We start from the raw sequence: 25,084 nt of genomic DNA, 5'->3' as shown, positions 1-25,084 counted from the left end.
ACACTTGAAGTCCTAATTCTCAAGGACAAAGTGATAAAATATCCCGTAATTACTCATTCACCTATCCCTCATTACACATGTAACAGTCTCAGAATATCAATCCTAGTACTGCTACCATTAATATACTTTATAATCACAGAGAGCAGTTAAAATTGTTTTTTGCGTATACTTTTCCCATTTCTCCACCCTTAATAATCATTGTACTATATGACCTGAGCATACAGCTATTATGTACAATATCCATTCCCTGCCCACCCTCACTTTGTCTCAATCCCATCAGCAGCTATTTGATCGATGTTCACCATCAGCCCTTATGAGAATGCCTCTCTAGTTGAGTTGCTGTCTAAAGCTCATTCCTCAGGAAGGGCTCATGGGAACAATATTCCCTGAATTCTTGCATGTCAATAGCAAACTGTGCCCTTTACACTTGAAAGTCAGTTGTTTTTCTGGGTATATAAATCCTTGGCACACAGTTTCTTTCCCTAAGTATCTTAAATGTGTCTTTAAAAAAACTAACTGATAATCTAATTCCCTTTTTCTTGTAAGTCACTTGATATTTTCGCCTAGAAATTCAAAGATTTTCCTCTTCTTCAGTCAGTTAACTAGAATGTGTCTTGGTATTAGTTGTTGTATGTTGATGTCAGGCATGCAGTATGCTCTCAAGTGCATTTAGTTTTTTAAGAATTTGGGGAAAGTTGTTTACTTGTTCAGTTTCCCTGATTTGGTTTTCTTTTTCAGGGATTTCTAATATCCATATTTTGAATCTTCTTTGCCTAACCTCAATATGTTGCCTCTCTCTGGAATACTTTCTATCCCTTTATTTTTTATCTTGAAAGTTTTTCTCTTTTTCATGTTGTATTTTTCTTAAGACTTTATTCAGTTCTTGTGTTCACTCTAGTTTAGACTTCATTTCTCTTACAATCTTGTATTCTTCCTGAGTTCTTTTATTCCATGTCTGAGTTATTCTAATTCTGATTTCTGTTGTTCTTTCATGACTTATAGCATTTTATTAATGCTTCTTAGCTCATTTCGAAATACTATGTTATGTTTTAATCCTTTTTTTGGGCTTGATTTTCTGGCATGCTTTTGCTCTCTATAGGGATGTGATTCTGTTCCTTCTTCTTTTTTTTTTCTTATAATAACTTTGTATGGGAGTTGACCTAGATACATTTCTGTTGCTCATTTTTATGTGAAATTAGTTTTCCAAACCTCTTAAAAAGAGAAGTGGTTCAGGGTACTTTTCTAAATGCACAGAACTTTTTCTGTTGTTCATATGTAGTGTTAACATGGACACACACACACACAAAACACAGCAGCTTGCTTTCTGAGAGAGTTTCTTACTGTTCCCCTGCACACTTTTATCTGGATTTTGCTCTTTCCTTTGCTTCTGTCCAGCTCAGTGTTGTTTCCAAACCCAGCAGTTCCTCCTCAGTGTGTACACTGTTCTGGGGGGGAGCCCTGGCAGGTCAGTTTCTACAATCTATAGATGCCTGGACAGGCCAGCCCCTTAGTCCTTCTGCCTTGAGCCCCTTGCACTCATCTTCTGTCAGAGTGGGCAAAACCCCTCCCGGTCTCAACTGCTGTTCTTTAATTGGCCCGCCATACTTTCTAGATAATACCTATAGGCTACCTGGGGATTCACCCTTTCTCAGGTTTCTCTGGCATTCCATTGCTTCCCTTTACTTTCTTCCACATGGACATTAATAACCCACAAATCTTATAGCTGTGAGTGGTTTATCCTTGCCTAAATGTGTTTTGGGGTTCGTGGAGATACCTACTCTTGTTATAACAATTGTCCATGGTTTTTGAGTTTTTCTATCCAGGAGCTTTCCACCGCCAACCCCCCCGCCCCCAACACCACTTAGGAAGAAATTCAAAGAAATTCCAAAACTCTACTGCCTCCAACATCATCTTTCCAGAATCCTCCCCATGTGGGATTTTACTTTCATATTAATGTCTACTATATGCATAGCTCTGCAACTTCTGTTTTTCACTCAACAATATGTTTTTGAGATCTATAGATCTATGTTAAGACATAGAGACTTAGGTCAAGCCTCTTAATTACTCTACAGTTCTTCACCATATAAATGTCCCATATTTTACTGACCCATCCCCCTATTCCTGGATATTCATAATCTATTATAAAACTTGCTTTGTATTTTCACATCTCTGAATTAGAGAAAGAAGAGAAAAATATTATTACCATTTCACAAAAAGGAAAAAAGTGAAAAATAGTCATAATTATCATTAAGACTTGTTTTGATTGGTTGTCATTTCCATGTAATAGACCACACTCACACATATCAGCATTTGTACCTGGTGTTTGATTTTCTCTTTTTAGGCAAAGTTGTATTTTTTTATTATAATAATATTTTTTTATTATATTATGTTAGTCACCATACAGTACATCCCTGGTTTTTGATGTAAAGTTCGATGATTCATTAGTTGCGTATAACACCCAGTGCACCATGCAATACGTGCCCTCCTTACTACCCATCACCAGCCTATCCCATTCCCCCACCCTTCTCCCCTCTGAAGCCCTCAGTTTGTTTCTCAGAGTCCATAGTATTGTTCAAAGAGGAAAGGCTAGGTTAAAATCTTCCTTCCTAGATGACCCTGCCCTAACGTCCTAGAATATTGTAACACAGCATGGACCAAGATTCCTGGTCTTCAGGGTCCGGTATGGGCTCCTGCTAACTCAGCACAGGACATTTCAGAGTCTGCTGAGGTAAATGAGAGGCTGAAATTCAGATTCTGGTAAAATAAAAGTTGACATTTTAGCAAGGGAAGCAAAGTAGGTATTTCAGTTTTCTGCAGTGGGTTACCTTTCAGTTGAAGGAATTTCAAAGGATTAAGAATGCTCTTGGGGTTATTTTCATTTTATGAATTAGTGCTTTACCTCTGGATAGAAATAAGGTATTCAGTGCTCTTTCATTGTAATGCCGGTGGGCATTACTATTTCCATGTTATGGATGTGGAACCCAGCGTCCAGAATGGCCATGCAGATTGTAGAGGGTGACAAAGATAGTCGGTCTCCTAGCTCAGGATTTCTCCTTCTTGAAATCAGAATAGGCCTGAACCATAGTGCCTAATTGCCCCCAGTATTGCCTCCTGTCTGGTAAGCCAGGAGAATGGGGGACAGAGGAAGTGAAATTATGGACTTCAACACACAGGTATGATTTTAAAAATTATTTTTAAATAGTATTGCTTTTACCTCCAAAGCAAAACAAGTTCAGAAAACATAACCTTAGCAGACTGAAAGCATGTAAGCAACATTCTTGAGAATAATCACTCAATAAATCACATTGGCCTTTCCTTGCCTGGGAAGATGATTTCTTTTTCTTTCTCTTTTTCTTTTTCTTTTTTTTTTTTAATTCTGCAAAGCATTACTGACCTTCAGTTTCACCTGCTGCTTTTGCCTCTGGCTCTCATTAGTAAACACCTTGGAAGAATCTCAGAATTGTTAATGGAAAAATGATTAATGGAATCATTCTCCCTAGGGGTCAGCAGACTCCTACACCCTGTGACCTTTGCTAGAACTTCACTTTCTGGGGTCACCTATGCAAACATCTTATCTTCATGGAAAATGATAGCTAAAAACTCATGTAGATTTAAAATGAGGAAGGCAACTCTCCTCGCGTTCTGGAGGTTCTGAAAATCTACAAACAAACTAGAAAACAGAGCCTCAAAACTAGCTGTGTGGTCCGTTAATCTCCCTGTGCTTCAAATCTCTCACCAGTACTTAATGTATCACAAAACCTGCCATACCTGGAGTAGATGAAGCAGCAAATAAAATGTCCTAAGTACGCTGAAATGCACATTACAAATAACATGGGCTTTTGGAGTAAAAAATTTAATCTCTTACTGAACCGTGCCATAGATCTGTGATTTGGGGCTTTAAGCTCTCTAAACCTTAACGTTCCTCCTTATAGAACAAGGGTAAGAATAAACACTCCTTCAAAAGGTTCTTATGAGAAACTTCTTCGTGGTAAATGTGAAGGTGACTTACTACCTAGAATGTTCTGGGTTTTATTCACACACACATGTACACCTAATGTATGATGATGGCTCACTTGCCCCTTTTTAACCCTCCTTTGCCCTTGGAAATGGCCACATTTTTTTTCTCCTGTGCTGTTCCAAGTCTGACTCTGTAGAAATTAAATGCTCTTGTACCTTCCTGGTCACAGTTTAACTGTATACATTTTACATCAGTAACAATCTTTTCCGTGATTGTATCAGTAACGGTGAGGTTACATCTGATCATGCTGACTGGGCCCTATCCGGCTTGCTCTGGAGACTTTGCCTATCTCCACTCTGTGCTGATCTAGAATTTAGCTGTCAAGGGGCCATCTCATGCTCCAGACCAGCTGTTGCTCCAGGAGCCCCTCACTCTTAATCATCACAGAATCCATCTGAGAAATGATCACAGAATCCATTCAAGAAATGGATCATTTGGATGGTCCAACTCAGAGAACAAGGAGAAACTTTCAGCCACTCGTTTCAACTTGAGAAAAACAAGGTTCTAAAAAAATACAGACACACACACACACACCCCATCTTTTATTTTACCAGAAAGAAGGCAAATTTTCTCTTTGAAGCAGTACTGCAAGAGCAAAATATTGCCCAGCTCTCGGCTAAACTAGTTCTACGTTAGGCATACTTGAAACTCACTTGCAGAGTGCTTTGCCAATTCATGTAATTTTGAATGTCTGTTACATAATTCTCCCAAGTTCCTAGATGGGCTAGTGAAGGGGACTGAATCCCTTTCGCACATTTTTCAGATGAGGGAATCAAAACCCAGAAAGGGTAAACCACTGAAGGGCAGAAGCAGGTCGACAGGGGCTGAAATCCAAGCTCTGAGTCCTATGACATCAGAGGCTCTTGACGCTCTCCACTGCAGTGCCCCTGAAAAGGAGCAACCAGGGGGAAGAGATGTTTTTATTTTAAAACATGTGTATTAAGGTATAATTCACATACTATGCAATTCACCCATTAGAATGTATAACTCAATGGCGTTTAGTATATTCCCAGAGATGGGCATCGATCCCCACGATGAATTTTAGAACATTTTCAGCATACGAAAAAGGACCCTTGCACCTCTGAGCTGTCACAGCCCCAGATATCTATCCTCCCCAGACCTAAGCAACCACTATTTTCTGTCTCCAAGCGTTTGCCCATTCCGGACATTTCCTTTCTTTCACTTAGCATAATGTTCTTAATATTCATCCATGTGTGGCATGTAGCTTCATTACTCTTCACAGCTGAATACTATTCTATTGCATGGATATAGCCCACTTAGTGCATTCATTCATTTGTAAATGGACATTTGGGTTGAATTGTTTCCACTTCTCGGCTATTTTAAATAATATCTCTATGAACGTTTGTGTACAGGTTTTTGCGTGGATGTGTATTTTTTATTCTTTTGGGTATATACCTATGAATGGACTTGTTGGATCATACAGCAACTGTATGTTGAACCATTTGAGGAACTGTCACACCATTAACCAAGGTGGCCACACCATTTTATGTTTCCACCAGCAGTGTATGACGGTTCTAGTATCTCCACATCAGTACTTGCTGTTATCTGTCGTTTTTATTATAGCATATCATAGTGGGTATGAAGTGGTATCTCCTTGTGCCTTTGATTTGCATTTCCTTAGTAGCTAAAGAAGTTGAGCATGTGTTTAGTGGCCATTCATATATCTTCTTTGGAGAAAGTCTATTCAGATGCTTTCTTTAGGTGTTTGGTACTAGTCACCAGTGAAGCCATCTGGTTCTGGGCTTTTCTTTGGGGGAAGCTTTTGATTACTAATTCAATCTCTTGTTATACATCTATCCAGATTGTCTGTCTATTCTTGAGTCAGTTTTGGCAGCCTGTCTTTCTAGGAATTTGTCCATCTCATCTAATTATCTAATTTGCTGACATCGGATGTCATGGTATTACCCCATGCTTCTTTTCATTTCTGTAAGGTCAATGTGGGGATATAGTTTTAAATTCCTACCTCAAAAGCATAGTATATTTGAAGTTCCTGCTTTATTGTAGAAAAAGAAAAGTCCTATGAATAGATCTATGGTAATACAAAAGTAATATTTACATTATTTACTACTGAGCACAAATGAAGTCCTAGAGAGATTTCCCCCTATTTATCCTGTTCTTTCATTACCCTGTCCTCCAAGCAAGGTGTGGGTAGCCCAGTTTGAGATAAGCATGACAAGATAAATTCTCACCAGGGAGAGATTCCCATCTTTTCCCAGGATGGCCCATCTGTCCTAATTGTGCTAAGGTTCTAATTCCCAAGGTTTCACAGTGGACTCACAAACTGGAAAAACAGGACTAGAGAGTTCACAAGTTTCATTGTACAGATCAATCCACAAAGCATCCCTGTACTGTCACAATGGAGAGGAAGGAGATTGCTTTGTGTGTGTGTGTGTGTGTGTGTGTGTGTGTGTGTGTGTGTGTGTCTGTGTTGGTGGGGAGTGTCTGTGTGTCTGGGGCAGATAGCAGTACAGGGATCTTGACAGTCTCCTAATTCTGGAATACCAGGACCAAAAATAAATAGCCAAAATGCGATCTTTTTTTCCCAAATGAACATGAAAGAAGAGCATTTTTAACAAAGCTATATTTCATATTATTTACTTTAAAGTGAGTCCTATTTCTTTTATTTCAACAAAGGAGATCTTAACATTCAGAGGTTCCTTGCTATACAAAAGAAAATAAAACCCAAAAATTTAACTGTATTTTTATAATAAACTGGTGATGTTTATCATGTATGGTAAACAAAGTGGCATTCACATAAACCTAAGATGATGTTTTAATGAATACATTAACTGTAACATTTCCCCTAAACCCTTACAATCACTTGAATTAATGATAAATCATTCAGCATCAATTCCTAGTAAAGATTATTTTTAATTCATATGTTAAAGTCATCAGAATAAAAAATAATCTATTTCCCCTTCTTTATTTCTTCTTAGAGAAGCTGTTCTTGAAGACCACCTGCTATTTAGTGATAAGAATGTTTGGACCGGACATCATAAAACTGTGAGTATGCCGGCACATTAACCTGGGTCAGTTGCGGGGATGTGGGGGCAACAGGAAAGTTGCCAGGCAGCCGGTTCCCCTTCCAGCAGGATGTACTCACCGAACAAGGGCTTGAGCTGTGTTTCTGTTCTTGTTAGTAGTGGAACATTCAGATCTGACTCAGATCTGTTGTCCGCCAAAGGCTGCCCTTGGGTCAAAGTGTGGCCCCTGGCTCGGTTTCTCAAGAGCCTTTCCGAAGGAATTTTACCAACAAGTAACCAGAGCCTACGTCCGGACCTAAGCATTTAGCCCCTTCTCCTGAGCTCCCCGAAGAGTCTCAGCCTTTCCCTTCTCTCCCAGCTTGGGTCCCAGGCTATGTTCTTAGGTTCGTCTCCTCTCTCCGCCCTCACAGGCTTCCTGGCCCTCTCCGCTTCCCTAGCCCCAGCTGGTGCCCCTCAGAATCCCGCATGGGCGCCGTTATAATCTGTCTGCTTCCTTCATTCTCTTATGTTTCTTTCCTTTTTGAGTTTAGGTGCACTGGATCAGATAAATCATATTCCTTCCTGTTCAGGACATTTTCTCATCAAGGATCCATACATGGCTTTCTTATATTTATTATTTAGTTACTTAGTTACTTTGAATAATGTGATTAGCTTCCAAACCCACCACCCCAAACTAAGTCTAGAAACTTGGTTATAATTTACTCCAACCATCCAGTCCCTCTGCCATTCATTCTCATGCTTTTCTCTATCCAGGTAATAAAACCCATGTTCATCTTTCTCTTGCTTTCCTTTTTCTGTAGTTTTAGTATATATGTATATATACTTATGTTAATATATTATGTTAAATTTCTATATGTATTTATGCTAATAATTGATAATGACATATTATATTACAATTAGCATATAAGAAGTATATGTCAATATAATGTAGAAAAGTAATCTTAATAGAATATTAATGGATTAATATCTTAATGATTAATAATTAATGGTAATATAATTACATAAAATAATTAGAATTTACTGTATTTATTATATATATATTTCTTTAAAACATATTTTAGTTATTTCTTTAATTTATGAAGAGAGTATAACATTGAATATAATCTTTTGGGACCTACCACTTAGATTTATGTGTCTAAGTTTCATCCATAACATAACATAGTGTCATTGCTGTAGTTCATTCCCTCTGACTATATAGAATATTGTGTCTCTACAAGAGTCTATTCTTTCACTCTCCCATGGATGGGTTTTCGGGTTGTTTACTGGTATTATGATGAATATTCTTATGTGATTCCTCTTTTATATGCCATTAAGCCTCAAAGCAGAGAGGCTCAGAGGCATCATTCCCCACAAGTAGGTAGCCTAGAGCTGCAGAATTTTAAAGACAAGAGGAACTTAAAATCGTACGGTCCACAGTGGTAACCAGTGCTAGGGCTTGCTGTGCACCTGCCTGTATTAATATGTACCTCACTCTATTATGGTAAATGATTTCTGTTGAGCCCCAGACTGTGAGGGTTTGGAACGCAGAGACGCTTTCTTTTTAACGCATACTTCTATTACTGTTCCTGCTCCTAACTGGATTCTAGGTTTGCAGGCCTGCCCGTTGGCCTGCAGGTCAACAATCGGCATACTAGCTGGCCAAAATCTTTTAAATACCAGACTAATGTGGCACGAACGTAAAATTCTTCAGTCTTCACACTTTTGCAGGATTCCATAGTGACACACACAGGGCTATTTATAAATCAGTCCCCAAGGACATTTTCAGATTCATCCCTCCACACTCCAGATCACTTGTAATTCCCCACACACACCAAGAGGTTTTGGCCTCGGGACATTTGCATAAGGTGTTCCCCCTGCTTGGTGCATCCAAAACCTCCACCCCGGACAAATTCTACTTTTCTAGACCTCAGCTCCAGGGTCACTTCCTCTGGAAGCTTTCCTGACCCTCTGCAGGCTAAGATAGATGACATTTCCACTGCTGACAACACACACACACACACACAGAGAGAGAGAGAGAGAGAGAGAGACACACACAATCCTGGGACCCTGTGCAAACCCTAGCACAGCACTTACCACATCTTTGTGTAAATTCATCCTCCATGGACTTTTGTGAGTCACTAACTAGATTGAAAACCTTCTGAGAGCCAGGAATGCATTTTATTCATCTCTGCATCTCTAGGTACTTAGCAAAATACTGAATACATGGAAGGAAGGAAGGAAGGAAGGAAGGAAGGGAGGAAGGGGGGAGGGAGGGAGGGAGGGGAAATAGAGGGTTTTGTATCTTCAGGGCTTGGTGCTATATTTGAGTCTTCAGGATATATTGAGGCCTTCCGTAAATGTTTGTTGAATTATTTTAAAAGAACAAAAGTATCACTACAGGTGAGCTATGACTAGACTGCTCCAAAGAAATTGAATCTGCTTATATACCTAGTATGAGCCAGGTACTCTGGAGGAAATGTCAGCTTTACCAGACAGGTCCTGCTGGGTCTAGATCAGGGAACCTGAGAGGCAGGTGGGAAAAAGTCCCAGAAGCTAAAGAGGGCAATGCATGCAGATACTCAAAAGGGGGAGCCAAAGATTAGCTATCACGTGTGCTGGGAGTAAAAGGGCTGTGGACTGGATTGGTTGAGCAACCCATTGCTCTTCTGTAGCTGGCTGGAGAGTGGCAGATGCATGAGACATTTAAGCACAAGGATCAGAGAGGACTGACAGACCCTATCCTAGGTACTGCAGATGTGAACTGTACAAGGGACAGTCCCCACCTCAAATGACAACAAATGAATACAAGGTGTTAGAGAAGAATGGTCCCAGCAAACCACCCAAAGAAGGCCACTCCCTGAGTATGGCCCTCTTTTTTTTCCTTTGAGATGACTCAAAGTCCTAAGATAACAAATTCTCATTAGTATGGGGTGGGCCATTTGAGGAAAGACAGAGGTAGTAAATCATCCCTCCTCATGGTTCTGTTCACCATTAGTTTGATTTGTGAGTAATTTTCAAGTACCCATATTAGTTGTTTGCTGATAGACATTTTTCCTTTTAATAATGCCAAACTATATAGTGCCTTCCTCTTCTTACCACTTGTATTAATCAATCATATACAGTTTGGGGTTGATATAGGTGCTGAAAATGACAACCTTATGAATTAGTTTTACCTGAATTTCAGGCTTCCAGTAGTAAATGTGTTTCCTAACCCAGAGGGCATCCCTCCTCATTATTTCATACCAGTCAATTCTCAATGATTCATGGACTAATTATTCAGCAATTACATTTCCTGCCCATCAGCAAGCCACAGGATGTTTTTGGGAAGTGGGACACCTGAATACTCAGGCATTCCCCCCAAGAACCTGGGTCGTGCAGGGAGGGGCTACTTCCAGGAGCAGCCAGTGCTAGCCAGGGACCAGGTGCTGAGTCCTCCTCTGCCTGGTTTTGACCTCCGTCATGCCATTGGTTGCCATAGCAAACCTGATGCTTGTCTTCTGTGTATCTCACCTTGCTTCCAGGGATTTATTTATGCTTTCCTCTAAATCATAAACTCTTGTATTCCAAACTAGGAGCTCTCATCAGGAGAGGCCTAAACTGATAACATTTTTTAGAAGAAAATGTGTAACAAGGTTTATAACATAGTATGCCTTAAATGTAATTAATGTATTTTTTAGACACCAAAAATACAAAACAATATCTGTGCCATTCACAAGATAATTATAGCAGTCCTCCCTTATCCAGAGGAGATACATTCCAAGGACCCCCAGCAGATGCCTGAAACCAGATAGTACTGAAATATATATATTATTTTTTCCTATACATGCATATATACTTGTGATAAAGTTTAATTTATAAATTAGGCACAGGAAATGATTAACAACAATAATAAAATAGAACAAGTATAACAGTACACTGTAATATAAGTTATGTGAATGTGGTCTCTATCTCTCTCTCTCTCTCTCTCTCTCTCTCTCTGAAAATATTTATTGCTCTGTACTCACCCTTCTTCTTGTGATGATGTGAGATGATAAAATGTCCACATGATGAGATGAAGGGAGGTGGATGACGAGGCACTGTGATGTATTGTTAAGCTACTTTTGACTTTCAGATGATATGTTAGAAGGAGAATCATCTGCTCCCAGACCACAGCAGACCACTGCTCACTGCAACCTTGGAAAACAAACTACAGATAGGAGGGGGACTACTGTGTAAGATTTAGGGAAATGAATAAATTCATAGCGTGCTTTGAGTGTGGTCCAGAAATGGGATATAAGTATTAAGTTGCATGAGGAAGATCTTCTTTCAGTGTTGTGAGTGTATCTCTGTGACTATATATTGATATATAAACTTACTTTGAAAGTGATGTGAAGGTCTGAATTTGAGAGCTTTCATATGTGGAAGGCCCTGTCCTCACTCGCTGCCATAGGCTGTTACTTGGACTGTCTGTTAGCCCTGACCTTGCTCCCCTCTCTTGATTTATGCTGATCATCATCATCATTGACTTCATTCTACTATGATCCTAATTAAACTTGTTAATTAGCTCTGCCAAATGTGTTGATATCTCCTCCCCCACCACCCCTGGTCCCCTACCACATGCCTCATTCCTGCACACCTCTGTACCAGTAAAGGTAGTAAAAGGAAGTGAATTAAAATGTGACTATTTTGGTCTTCTTGCTGCTATGGGAAAACAATACTGGGTGGGAATGGTTATTATGAATTTGGAGATTTCCTAAGGATTTCACATTGTATGCATCACCTGGGCTTTCTGTCCCACGGCTGGTGAAGAGCACATATGCTGCTTTGCCACTTCTTTGCATCTTGTACATTCTAGTGGTCTTACACTTCTCTGGATTTATGAGACTCAGCATTTTCTATTCTTATATGAAGGACCGTTTCTCACTTTCAGTCTTTTGATGATGAAACTCTGATCTTAGAGGACTCTGGAAAGAATACCACATACCTAGTTCTCCTCTCCTATTCCTCAGTGTAAAGACCATCAGCATCACTCTTTGACTGTGGGGACCCCATTTCCACTCCTGTAATCAAGTTCACTTACTTGAAATTGTGCTCTATCTGCAGAGAAAATGAATAGGTCTTGGATATCATATGATTAGTTGGTGGTCCTGGATTACCACAGATGGGATATTGGCTGTAGGTTTAAAAAAAAAAAAAGGTTAAGCAGAGCCCTATTTATCACCCTCCTGAACCCACTAAATATTAGACCCCCATAAAGACAGCAGTCATCAGTTAAATGAACCATTAAGTTCAGAACCATTAAGTTACTGACCCTTAGTAGACATTAGTTTGCTAATGGACTTTATCTGCTATATACAGCTTGCCCCACAAATTAGAATATGTGGCCTCCTTTTATACTTTAAGTTACCTTCCCCTCCACCTCTCATGAAGAAGCCCTGGAGCCAAGCAGATGACTCTCTTTTGACCTCTTAACTCAAGTGCTCACAAAAGGTTAAGAGGCCATCTTGCCAGGCCTCACACAGAGATGGAAATGGGACTTGGAAGTCACCACAAACACAGGGTAACGTTCTCCCCAGGCTTCCTCACTGCATACACTGGGTTCTGACGCCTGAACCACATCCTACAGATTAGCTTTCCAACTGCTCAGTCCACGTGGCAGAAAATGACATTATACTCCCAAGACACTACAGCTCCTATTATTTTTTTAAATTTTTTATTATGTTAGTCACCATGCAGTACATCATTAGTTTCTGATGTAGTGTTCCATGATTCATTGTTTGAGTATAACAACCAGTGCTCCATGCAATATGTGCCCTCCTTAATACCCATCACCGACCTAGCCCAATCCCCACCCTCCTCCCCTCTGAAGCCCTCAGCTTGTTTCCCGGAGTCCATAGTCTCTCATGGTTCATTCCCCCTTCTGTTTACCCCCCCCCTTCATTCTTCCCTTCCTTCTCCTACCGATCTCCCTGCTATATCTTATGTTCCATAAATGAGTGAAACCATATGGTAATTGTCTTTCTCTGCTTGACTTATTTCACTTAGCATAATCTCCTCCAGTCCCATCCATGTTGCTGCAAATGTTGTGTAATCATTCTTTCTGATGGCTGAGTAATATTCCATTGTATATATGGACCACATCTTCTTTATCCATTCGTCTGTTAAAGGGCATCTCTGCTCCTTCCACAATTTAGCCATTGTGGACAATGCTGCGATGAACATTGGGATGCATATGGCCCTTCTCTTCACTACAACTGTATCTTTGGGGTAAATACCCAGTAGTGCAATAGCTGGGTCATAGGGTAGCTTTATTTATAACTTTTTGAGGGACCTCCACACTGTTTTCCAAAGTGGCTGTACCAACTTGCATTCCCACCAACAGTGTAAGAGGGTTCCCCTTTCTCCACATCCTCTCCAACATTTGTTGTTTCTCGCCTTGTATATTTTCGCCATTCTAACTGGCGTACGGTGGTATCTCGATGTGGTTTTGATTTGAATTTCCCTGATGGCTAATGATTTTGAGCATTTTTTCATGTGTCTGTTAGCCATTTGTATGTCTTCATTGGAAAAGTGTCTTCATATCTTCTGCCCGTTTTTTGATTATTTGTTTCTCGTGTATTGAGTTTGAGAAGTTCTTTATAGATCTTTTAGGGGGTAGTGTAGATCTTAAGGGGGGGTTCTATAAAAGTAAAAGGATCTGTAGTGTCATTCGCAAGTATCTTCTCCCATTCCGTGGGCTGCCTCTTAGTTTTGATGACTGTTTCCTTTGCTGTGCAGAAGCTTTTTACCTTGATGAAGTCCCACAAGTTCATTTTTGCTTTTGTTTCTCTTGCCTTTGGAGATGTGTCATGAAAAAAGTTGCTGTGGCCGATGTAAAAGAGGTTACAGCCTATGTTCTCCTCTATGATTTTGATGGATTCCTGTCTCACATCGAGGTCTTTCATCCATTTGGAGTTTATCTTTGTGTATGATGTGAGAGAGTGGCCAAGTTTCATTCTTTTGCATATAGCTGTCCAATTTTCCCAGCACCATTTATTGAAGAGACTGTCTTTCTTCCACTGGATGTTTTTTCCTGCTTTGTCAAAGATTGTTGACCCTAGAGCCAAGGGTCCATTTCTGGAGCCTCTATTCTGTTCAGTTGGTCTATGTGTCTGTTTTTGTGCCCTCACCATGCTGCCTTGGTGATCACAGCTTTGTAGTATAGCTTGAAATCAGGCAACATGATGTCCCCAGCTTTGTTTTTCCTTTTCAGCATTTCCTTGGCGATTTGGGGCCTTTTCTGGTTCCACACAAATTTNGCATTTCCTTGGCGATTTGGGGCCTTTTCTGGTTCCACACAAATTTAAGGGCTATTTCTTCCAGCTCCTTGAAAAATGTCATTGTTATTTTGATCGGGATGGCGTTGAAAGTATAGATTGCTCTGGGTAGCATAGACACTTTAACTATGTTTATTCTTCCGATCCGTGAGCATGGAATTTTTTTCCATCTTTTTGTGTCTTCTTCAATGTCTTTCAGCAGTGATCTGTAGTTTCTAGAATATAGATCCTTTACCTCTCTGGTTAATTCTGAGGTATCATATGATTTTTGGTGCTGTTGTAAATGGAATTGATTCCCTAATTTCTCTTTCTTCAGTCTTATTGTTGGTATATTGAAATGCAACTGATTTCTGAGCATTGATTTTGTATCCTGCCACATTACTGTATTGTTCTATGAGTTCTAGTGATTTGGGTGGGGGAGTCTTTTGGGTTTTCCATATAGAGTATCATGTCATCTGCGAAGAGAGACAGTTTGACTTCTTTTGCTGATTTGAATACATTTTATTCTTTTTTGTAGTCTGATTGCTGTTGCAAGGAATTCTAGTACTATGTTGAACAATAATGGTGAGAGTGGGCATCCTTGTCATGTTCCTGATCTTAAGGGAAAGGCCTTCAGCTTTTCCTCATTGAGAATGATATTCACTGTAGGCTTTTCATAGATGGTTTTTATGAAATTGAGGAATGTACCCTCTATCCCTACACTCTGAAGGGTTTTAATCAGGAAAGGATGCTGTATTTTGTCAAATGATTTTTCTGCATCAATTGAGAGGATCATATGGTTCTTGACTCTTTTCTTGTTGATATGATCTATCACACTGATCGATATGCAAATGTTGAACCACGCTTGCATCCTAGGGATGAATCCCACTTGGTCATGATGGATAATCCTTTTAATGTACTGTTGGATCCTATTAGCTAGGATCTTGTTGAGAATTTTGGCGTCCATATTCATTAGGCATATCGGTCCGTAATTCTCCTTTTTGATGGGGTCTTTGCCTGGTTTGGGGATCAAGGTAATACTGACCTCATACAATGAGTTTGGTAGTTTTCCTTCTGTTTCTGTTTTTTGAAATAGCTTTAGGAGAATAAGTATTATTTCTTCTTTGAATGTTTGGTAGAATTCCCCTGGGAATCTGTCAGGCCCTGGATTCTCGTTTTGGGGGAGGTTTTTTATCACTGCTTCAATCTCTTCATAATTAATCGGTCTGTTTAAATAATCAATTTCTTCCTGTTTCAGACTTGGTAGTTTATAGGTTTCCAGGAAGGCATCCATTTCTTCCAGGTTGTTTAATTTATTGGCATATAGTTGTGGATAATAGTTTCTAATGATTCTTTTTATTTCTTTGGTTTTGGTCGTGATCTCTCCCCTTTCATTCATAATTTTATTAATTTGGGTCCTTTCTCTATAATTTTGAATAAGTCTGGCCTCTGGCTTATCGATCTTATTTATTCCTTCAAAGAACCAGCTTCTAGTTTTGTTGATCTGCTCTACTGTTCTCCTGGTTTCTAATTCATTGATCTCTGCTTTAATCTTGATCAACTGCCTTCTCATGTGTGGGTTAGGCCTTTTCCTCTGTTCCAGCTTCAGCTTCTTAAGGTGAAAGTTTAAAAACTGCATTTTAGATTTTTCTATTCTTTTGAGTGAGGCTTGGATGGCTATATATTTTCCCCTTAGGACTGACTTTGCAGAGTCCCATAGGTTTTTGACTCATGTGTTTTCGTTCTCATTGGTTTCCATAAATTGTTTAAGCTCTTCTTTAATTCTCTGGTTTACCCTATCACTCTTAAGCAGGATGGTTCTTAGTTTACAAGTGTTTGAGTTTCTTCCAAATTTTTCCTTGTGGTTGAGTTCCAGTTTCAAAGCATTGTGGTCTGAGAATATGAAAGGAATAATCTCAGTCTTTTGGTATCAGTTGACACCTGTTTTATAACCCAGTATATGGTCTATTCTGGAGAANGAAAAGAATGAGTATTCTGTTGTTCTGGGGTGTAGTGTTCTGTACATATCTATGAGGTCCATATGGTCCAGTATGTCATTCAAATCTCTTGTTTCTTTGTTGATTTTCTCCTTAGGTGTTCTGTCTGTTGCTGAGAGTGGAGTGTTGAGGTCCCCTGCTATTAACGTATTATTATCTATTTGTCTCTTTATTCTGGTTAAGAGTTGTCTTGTGTATCTAGCTGCTCCCCTGTTGGGGGCATAGATATTTATAAAGAGGTTAAATTTCTCTCTACCATTTAAAAATCATGCAGGTCACTTTTATAGAAAGATAAACTCAGCCATTTTGCCCAGGACTTTCCTGGGATAAGCACTGAAAGTCCTACATCCTGGGAAAAACTGAGCAGTTGGTCACCCTAGTCTGAGCTTTATTGTTCTCACCCATAAAATGGGTATAGTAAAATGCCTAAAATACCTCCCTCATAGGTTTGTTGTGGGAAGTAAGTGAGCTAATACACCCAAAATGCTCAGCAGGATACCTGCTACATAAAAAAAGTATTAATTAAAGTGGTAGCCAATATCATTATTATTCAGTATAACTCTTCAGAGCACCCTGTGTGCATTATATCAAGTTGGACAATTTTCAATTGGAAAGCAGCAGACAGAGCTGCGAATGTTGACAATATTCTCAGCACATTCTGAGTGAGAGTAAATCTAGTTAGGCCTCAAAATATTGATTTTTCAGAAGCTTCCTATAAGTAAAGTAAAATAAAATAAAATAAAAATAAAATAAAATTCTATGCCTCCTATTCCAGAATTATAGTTTTTCTGTGTATGGCACAATAGGTTTTTGTTTTATGTAAATTCCTTTTTTATTCTCATTGAAATAAAGTGAGTTTAACACTTTGTGGCCTAACCAATGAATGTGCTGCTTCTGACTGATAGCATTAAATATCATAACCTTTCCCCTTGAGAAGGAAGAGAGAGGTGCGAATACCTGGAGTATGAGTGCATGTCATGCTTCCTAGGTTATTGACTATGTGCCAATTACATTTCCCCAAATTCTAGAAGCTTTGGAATCCAGTGGTTTCTAGAAGGGGTAGGCACTTTCAATTAAGAAAATTTTTTTCATGTGTTCATATGGCATGCGAATATGGTATCATAATATTCACCATTGATAATACACAGAGGAAACGTGTCTCTACGAAGGCAAGTGATGCAGGTTTTTTGTCATTTCCTTAAATAAAAATCACGTTATATATACATCACACCGACAGTTATACATAGTCACAAGATGTTCAACTTTAAACTATCCCATGTAAAATGACATGCTTTATTTTCGTACCCTATGGAGTTTATACTCGGAATACCATTTCCTTGTCTTCCCATCACAACACCCTTTGCAATTCCTAACTCGGGAGCCTTTCAGCCATCCTTCCTGGCTGGGAGGGAGGGGGAGGATTTCACCCTGGAAATGCTCAGCTTGTACCCCAGCAGGGCATGCTCCCTGGTCAGCTTGACCTTCCCCCAGTTGCTGTTCTGGACCTTCTTCCTCCTTTTCAAATCCCCATCACCAGCCACCATCCCTCCAAGTGTCCTAGAGGAGGGGCAGTTGGTGCAAACATGGACAGCTTCACTCTCTTCTGCCTCCAGGCTTTCTTTAATAGCAACAACTGATGCTTCCTGAGGACTCACTGTCTTCCAGGGCACTGTGCTTACCCTTCACCTTATTTAGTCCCCCAGACAATTCCAGGATGGAGTCACCATTGTTCATTATGACCCCTTTTTTAATGTTGTGGAAACTGGAGTAAAGAGGTTATGTAACTTGCTGAAGGTTACTCCCTTAGGAAAGAATAGAACTAGGATTCCTATCCCTATCCTGCTGAGAGCAGTTGGTTAATCTCCTATCCATTGTCAGTGTTTTGTTTTGTTTTTTTTTTTTATAATTTTTATTGTTATGTTAGTCACCATACAGTACATCCTTAGTTTTTGATGTTGTGTTCCATGATTCATTGTCATTGTCAGTGTTTCTGAAAATCCTTCCCGGGTTGTCTCTTCACATCAGTCAGCTGAAATCCCACCACCACAAATAACCAATGTCAAAATGTTAGACGTTTTCCTTTTAATTTTTAAATAAATTATTGTTATTTATTTTTTGAGAGTTATGATATTGTATATGTAATTTTTATCCTACTTTTCCCCGTTAACATTGCACTTTGAGCATGTATTTTTTTAATGATATATATCAGACCTTCTTTTCATTTCCATGGCACACAAACTACACCTACAAAGCAGGCGTGAATTAGTAGGGAGAATTACCTACCTACTACAGATGTACATAATTTCCAGCCTGCTGCCAGAAGCCTCCCTCATGACTGTCCCAGTCAATACCTACCCCTTAATGTAGCCACTGTTCTAAAATCTATCACCACGGATTAGTTCACTCATATAAAGTTCTGTTCTTGAATGTCATATAAATGGAATCATACAATATGGTCTTCCCTGTGTCTGGCTTCTTTTACCTGTGAGGTTCATTGTGTTTTGTGTGTGTAACGGTTTCACCACATGAAGGATTCCAACAGTCATCCTTTGATGTCACTCCTGCTCTAGCTTCCTAGTTAGTCCAACCAAATTCTGCTCTTGCCTGCTTTCCAAAAAAATTCTCCACCCGTATGCTAGAAAGGCCTTTTATGAGGTAAATTTGATCTTGGCACTCCACCTCTGTGCCTTGATGTGGAAAGCAGTTTTTCCCTCATCCTTCAGATCTCAGCTCACATGTTGCTTCTTCAGGGAGTGCATCCCTGACTCGTTCTACATACCCCTCTTGTCGAAGCTCTTGTAGGTCCCTCCACGGAACCCGCCTTGCTTTAAATGATAGACCCGGGTGATTTGCCTGTCTATCCATCTCTGCCACTAGGCTGTCACCTGCAGGAGGACTCTGCCTTGGTCACTACCATACACCCAATGCCTCACATATAACAAAGAAGTATTTGTTGAATGAATAGACAAAGTGCCACTAGTTTCTCATTTGCAACACTGATGGAAATTCTGATTCCCCTTATTTCATGGGCACATCAATTTTCCCAGTGCCTATATCTGTGCCCAGATTATGATCTCTATATTGCCTCCCCAGTGAGGTATACATTTTCACTTAGAGTTTCAGGATTCTCAAAAAGCCCTTCTGGACTTCCTGGTTCTCTTGTGTATCCCCTGCTGCAGCCAAAATGGAGTGATTGACTTTTTCTTGAGCTCGCCTTAACCTTCCCACCTCTGTACCCTTCTTCTCGATCATTCCTTCCAGCCAGGATGCCCTATCAATACCAGGCCCACCATCTGAGCTCATGTCTCAGTCACTTTCTCTGTAAAGTAATTTCTTATCCTCTCCACAAAATATAAACTCTGCTTTCCATCAGCATCATAAATACCTTTGAAGTACTATGATGTGCCAGTGTGGTTCTAAATGCTTTATGTACATGAGTCATTTACTCTTATGAAATAGGTATTGTTGTCTACATGTTATAGATGAGGGAAGTATGGCAGAGAGATATTAAAATATTAAGCTTACATAGATTTTCTTATTAAGATGTAAGCTTATTGGGGGCCACCTGGGTGGCCGAGCGGTTAAGCGTCTGCCTTTGGCTCAGGGCGTGATCCCGGTGTTATGGGATCGAGCCCCACATCAGGCTCTTCCATTATGAGCCTGCTTCTTCCTCTCCCACTCCCGCTGCTTGTGTTCTCTCTCCCGCTGGCTGTCTCTATCTCTGTCGAATGAATAAATAAATAAAAATCTTTTAAAAAAAAAAAAAAAGATGTAAGCTTCTCAAGGTGGCGGGTCTGCATCTTGCCCATCTTTGTTGCCTCCATTGTGCCAGGCACATGTCTGGTGTCCGGATAACATACCAGCGCTGCACTTGACATGTGTGATCTCATTTAACAGTGCTCCTAGGGGGTGGGGGTTGTTTTACAGGTGAAGAAATTGAGTCTAGGTGAATTTAGGAGATTACAAATCTAATAAGTGGCAATGAGAGGATTCAGCCCCAGGTCTGTTTGTCTTTAAAGCCCAAGCTCTTCCCCAGTATGCTGTAGGCCTCACTGCTACTCCCGGGGTATAGTTACTTTTAATTGAACCACTGATCCTGGACCAGTAATTCCTCACAAGCAGGACTCTGCACCCTCAGTGTCCTGCTTTGCATGCGTTTCTGACTCTGGTAAAATACAAATAACGTGACACAAGCCATTGTCCCCGTGAAATGCATGTTGCAAGGTGGAGGGAAGAAGGGAGTCCTTCTGCTCCGGGGAGCTAGCTGGTGGGCAGAACCCAACAGTGTAGAGCAACGGGGTCTGACTTCAGTGGGAACAAAAGTAAAAGTGGAACGCATTTAGGGACCTTAATATACTGCCCATTCGTCATCTACAGTGCAGTTGACATTCCAAGCCCACTTTTTGCCTATCCTTTAGCTACGGGCTCATATCCTTATCTACCTCGTGTTCATGACAAACGTCATCCATGATTAACTGAAGCAAGAAACAATCTACAAAATTCAGCTGGCATCAGGAGTGGGGGTATGTAGAGGTGGGGGGATGGAAAGGAGGACAAGACAGGATAGGAAAGGAACAGAAAGAGGAAGATTGCAGACTGCATTGTAAAGACCACCCAGCTGGTGGGCAGAACCCAACAGTGTAGAGCAACGGGGTCTGACTTCAGTGGGAACAAAAGTAAAAGTGGAACGACATTTAGGGACCTTAATAAACTGCCCATTCGTCATCTACAGTGCAGTTGACATTCCAAGCCCACTTTTTGCCTATCCTTTAGCTACGGGCTCATATCCTTATCTACCTCGTGTTCATGACAAACGTCATCCATGATTAACTGAAGCAAGAAACAATCTACAAAATTCAGCTGGCATCAGGAGTGGGGGTATGTAGAGGTGGGGGGATGGAAAGGAGGACAAGACAGGATAGGAAAGGAACAGAAAGAGGAAGATTGCAGACTGCATTGTAAAGACCACCCAGATGGTTTTGTGTTACCTACTTTGAGGGGATTATTTATACCACTCCTAGTCTCATTTGCATACAAAACAAGCCAATGCTTGCTGCTGGAATGCGGTGTGTGCAAAGCAGCACTCTGACACTGAAAGTTGAATGTGGTTCCTTCGTGTGTACCTTGTCACGCTGGAGTCGTGCCTTTATTAGATCAGTGTTAGAGGACACCCATTGGGCCAGGAGCAGAGCCTCCTCGATTTATGCTGCTCCCTCCAGGCACACCCTGTAACTTGGAACAGATGCCCTTCCTAACCACCCCTGAGCTGCAGGGACATGCTACATTCACAGACATCTCAAAGGAATAGTCAAGACCTACTTCACACCACTTTGATCCACATTAAAAGAGAATTATATTCAGAGCGTGTGCTCTAGTGGAAATGCGTTCCCCCTATTTCCCCTGGGCCTCCAACCCACTTAAAGGGCTGCAAGGCAGTGGGAGGGGAAAATCTAGAATGAATTTGCTTTAAGATTCCATTCTACCGGTTGTGCTTGTTCAATGTAAACATCACAGATAGGAGAAGGGGAATCAAGCAAAGGAAGAGAGGTAGCCAGATGCAAGCTCTATAGGGGAAAAGAAACGTAGATAGATTTATTTATCACTGGGTGAGGGAGAGTGGGAGGGAGGCTGGAAATGGAGACAAGGGGCAGATTGGAAGGTCTTCCAGTGCTAAACTAAAGAGTCATTCAAATATTGGAGTAAAAATTCAACTTATTTTGGTATTTATTTCACATAATGAATTTTAAGTACTTGAAATCAGTAAAACAGAGTAATACATTTCAAATACAAAAATTCATAAACAGAAGTAAAATGCAAATATACTGAAATATACATTAAGTGTATTGTAACATAAAAATAAAATATCACTTCAAATAAGTACTACATAAAATAAAGTTTAATTGGGGTTAAACATGAAATGAAATTATCTTTTTTAAGTCATCTTAGTCTATCATGAGGTCATCCTTGAGCTATGAAAAACTTCCCAGTTATTTCTCATTTGTCTTCATCTTCTTATCTTACATAAATGGTGATTCTAATGAAGGCACCATATTAATACCAATTTAAAAATTTTTTTAGAAAAATAATAAACTGCTTTGAAGGGACCTGTTGCCTTAGGTAAGCAATCCAGACTTTGAAATGGCTCTTCCCGAGTGAGTCTGATTGCTGTAGGAACTAGAAGTTCTCCAATGTTGAGTGTGTGGGAGTGTATGCATACACGGGGAACCATGCTTCCTTGGGACCCAAATTACCACAAGGCTGACATAAAAAGGTTTCGGAAGGAGAAGGTTGTACTCCTTTTTATGAGAAAATGTCACATGACAAATTCTCATTCAACTGAGAGATAAATAAGCTGATCTCAGGAACTTACTTTCATTTTTTAAACATTAAGTGCAAAATAACATATCTAGCATCTCTTTTAATTGAAGATCTCAAGTAGTAAGGTTTAGGAAAAATTACAAATGGACAAGAAATTGAACATTTTCTAAGATTCATGAATCACTACATTTCATTCTGTACAGTCACCTGGGCCCTTCTGTTCCTAATGATGAGCTGAGCTCTACGCACAGTGCTTTCAGCTGTGTGAGCTAATCTTCCCCTCACTTTTGCAATGAGTTCCGTTTTGTCCAATATGGTATGTACCTGTGTGTGTATGTATTGGGGTAAATTTCTCCGCACCATCTCTGTTTAACAAAACCTAAGTCTCTAAAGTCCACCTTTGTCCTCTCAACATTGTAATTATGACTTGCCTTTTGTGTGTGTGGCGTGTGCACAGAAAATAAAAATGAATTCAGCACTCTCAGTTAAACAGAATCTCTGTGTCAAACAAGGAAGAAAAAATTACTTCCTCTGTCATCATCACCTTATTGGAGCCTCCATGGCTGCCATGGAGAGTTCTAGCAAAATAATAGTTCAAAACAAAACTAAACAGAAGCTTCTCTTCCTATTTGGTTGTCTGGTCAACCTCTCCAGCTTATATTTGCTCTTCCCCTGTTCCCCACCGTAACCCTGTAGAGTATGTGAATGTTTTCTCACACAGCCAAACTTAGGGGGAAACAAATCATTCAATAATAAAGAGCCATTTTTGTCATCGTCAGAGTTTCAGGTTAAGGAAATTTCCTTTTTGAATGATGGCTGATCTTCAACTGTGACTTGGCAAACTATTAGAAAAATCAAATTTTACTTGTGAAGGGAACATACATTCAAGGAAGAATAACACACAATTTTGGAGCATTTTTGTGTGTGTGCCACCTCAATACTCTGGAAGAGTTAATAAAGTTTTCCACTTTATAAACCCATGTTTGTACCTAGAAGGCAACCATATCTTTAGTAAATAGGACCAGAAAGGGTACTAAGGTCAAAAGTGTCGGGTAAAATTGATAGGCTTTTAAGGCATAGACAGTCATTCTTTTATTCTCATAAAATACATTTACTAAGCTCCTATTGTGTGACAGGCACACATTAGGGCTGACTGATAAAAGGCAAGGGCAAACACAATTTGAGTTGTTACACCCGTACCGAAAGCTGGCCTAGTTACTTGTCATATAGCATTTAAAGTCCTTCCACACAATTGCAAGCTTATTCCGTTATCCTAATTTTACAGATGAGAGATCAAAATTCAAACAAATTGCTGGTTGTGGAGTTGTTTATTTGACAATGTTTGTAAAGTTCCTATTTAAACATCTCAGAAAATTTTGAACAATGAGATAAATGACAGGGGGATCTAGTCCTCTAGATGTGGGAACAACTGAAAAGGAAACAGAATATACTGCCTAAAAATAAACCCAAGTGCGTTGGAGATTCTTGTTTTTGATAAAAATAGCATTTTATATCAGTGGTACAACACTGGCTTATTCAATAAATGGATGGAACTAAAGACTAGCCATTTGGAAATAAAATTTAAGCTAAATGTTTAGCTATTTCCTACAGCAGAATAAATCCCAAGTGAATTAAAGGTTGAAACATTAAAAATGGAACCATAAAAGAAGGAAAATCTGAGCAATTTTATTTGTAATTTGTGATACAGAAGTCACAAAGGGAAATATGAATACATCTGACTAATAAAAAACCTGCCGTACGCAAAGTCAAAAAAAAAAAAACGGGGGGAGAATGTTTTTGTAATATACCACACAAAGAATTATTTTTCCACAATTCAAAGAGTTTTTATAAAATCAAAAAGAAAAAAAATGAGCAAAGGCCACGAACAATTAGTTTGCAGAAAAAGAAGATCAAAGGACCAAAATGTAGGGGGAACTACCAATCTTCTTCTCATAACTAAAAGAGTGAAAATTAAATGAGATTCCAATTATCTCTTATGTATTTTGCCTCCATGAAACTCTTTGAAGGTCATTAGACAAGAAATTATCGCAGAAACAAAGGCTTTAAATATCAGAGACCACTAAATTAAATTGCCCTGAAGACTCGAAGGCTTAAAACTCTAACAGAACTGAGGAAAGCATTAAGCCCTGTGCTTGGATATACAGTCTACTGTTCAATCTTTTCCCAGGGCATTTTGAGGTATCTTGACAAGGATACCATGCTGTATTTTGGTGTAAGCCCATATTTGGAATCTTGGAGAATTTATCTATTTAGACTTGTTTAAAGACTAATTTGGAGGTCATTAAACTCTTACAGATCTTAAAAATCTTCAAAATATAGCAGTAACAATGCAAATTTAAGTTACCCTTTCTACTCAGTAGAAAAAAATCAAATGATTTCAAGAAAGGTACTTATATGGTATTCAAGATTTGAAAATGTTTCTTGCCTACTTTAGAAAAGTTTAAAAAATAACTATTTCTTTCTTGATAATAT

General features: G+C 39.5%; 1 protein-coding gene across 1 annotated transcript in view; it reads left to right on the top strand.

Moving 5' to 3' along the window:
- Positions 1 to 25,084, top strand: part of AOAH (acyloxyacyl hydrolase) — a 181,636-nt gene that overhangs the window by 34,469 nt on the left and 122,083 nt on the right. The window contains exons 3-4 of the mRNA XM_034644821.1: positions 6,976 to 7,042; positions 7,183 to 7,295. Coding sequence (XP_034500712.1) covers positions 6,976 to 7,042; positions 7,183 to 7,295 — 180 coding nt within the window. The remainder of the gene's footprint in view (positions 1 to 6,975; positions 7,043 to 7,182; positions 7,296 to 25,084) is intronic.

The sequence above is a fragment of the Ailuropoda melanoleuca genome, chromosome 1, assembly GCF_002007445.2.
Source record: "Ailuropoda melanoleuca isolate Jingjing chromosome 1, ASM200744v2, whole genome shotgun sequence".
NCBI classification, from domain to species: Eukaryota; Metazoa; Chordata; class Mammalia; order Carnivora; family Ursidae; genus Ailuropoda; species Ailuropoda melanoleuca.
The sequence above is the reverse complement of the archived record's forward strand: the minus strand, read 5'-3'. Positions and strand labels throughout refer to the sequence as shown.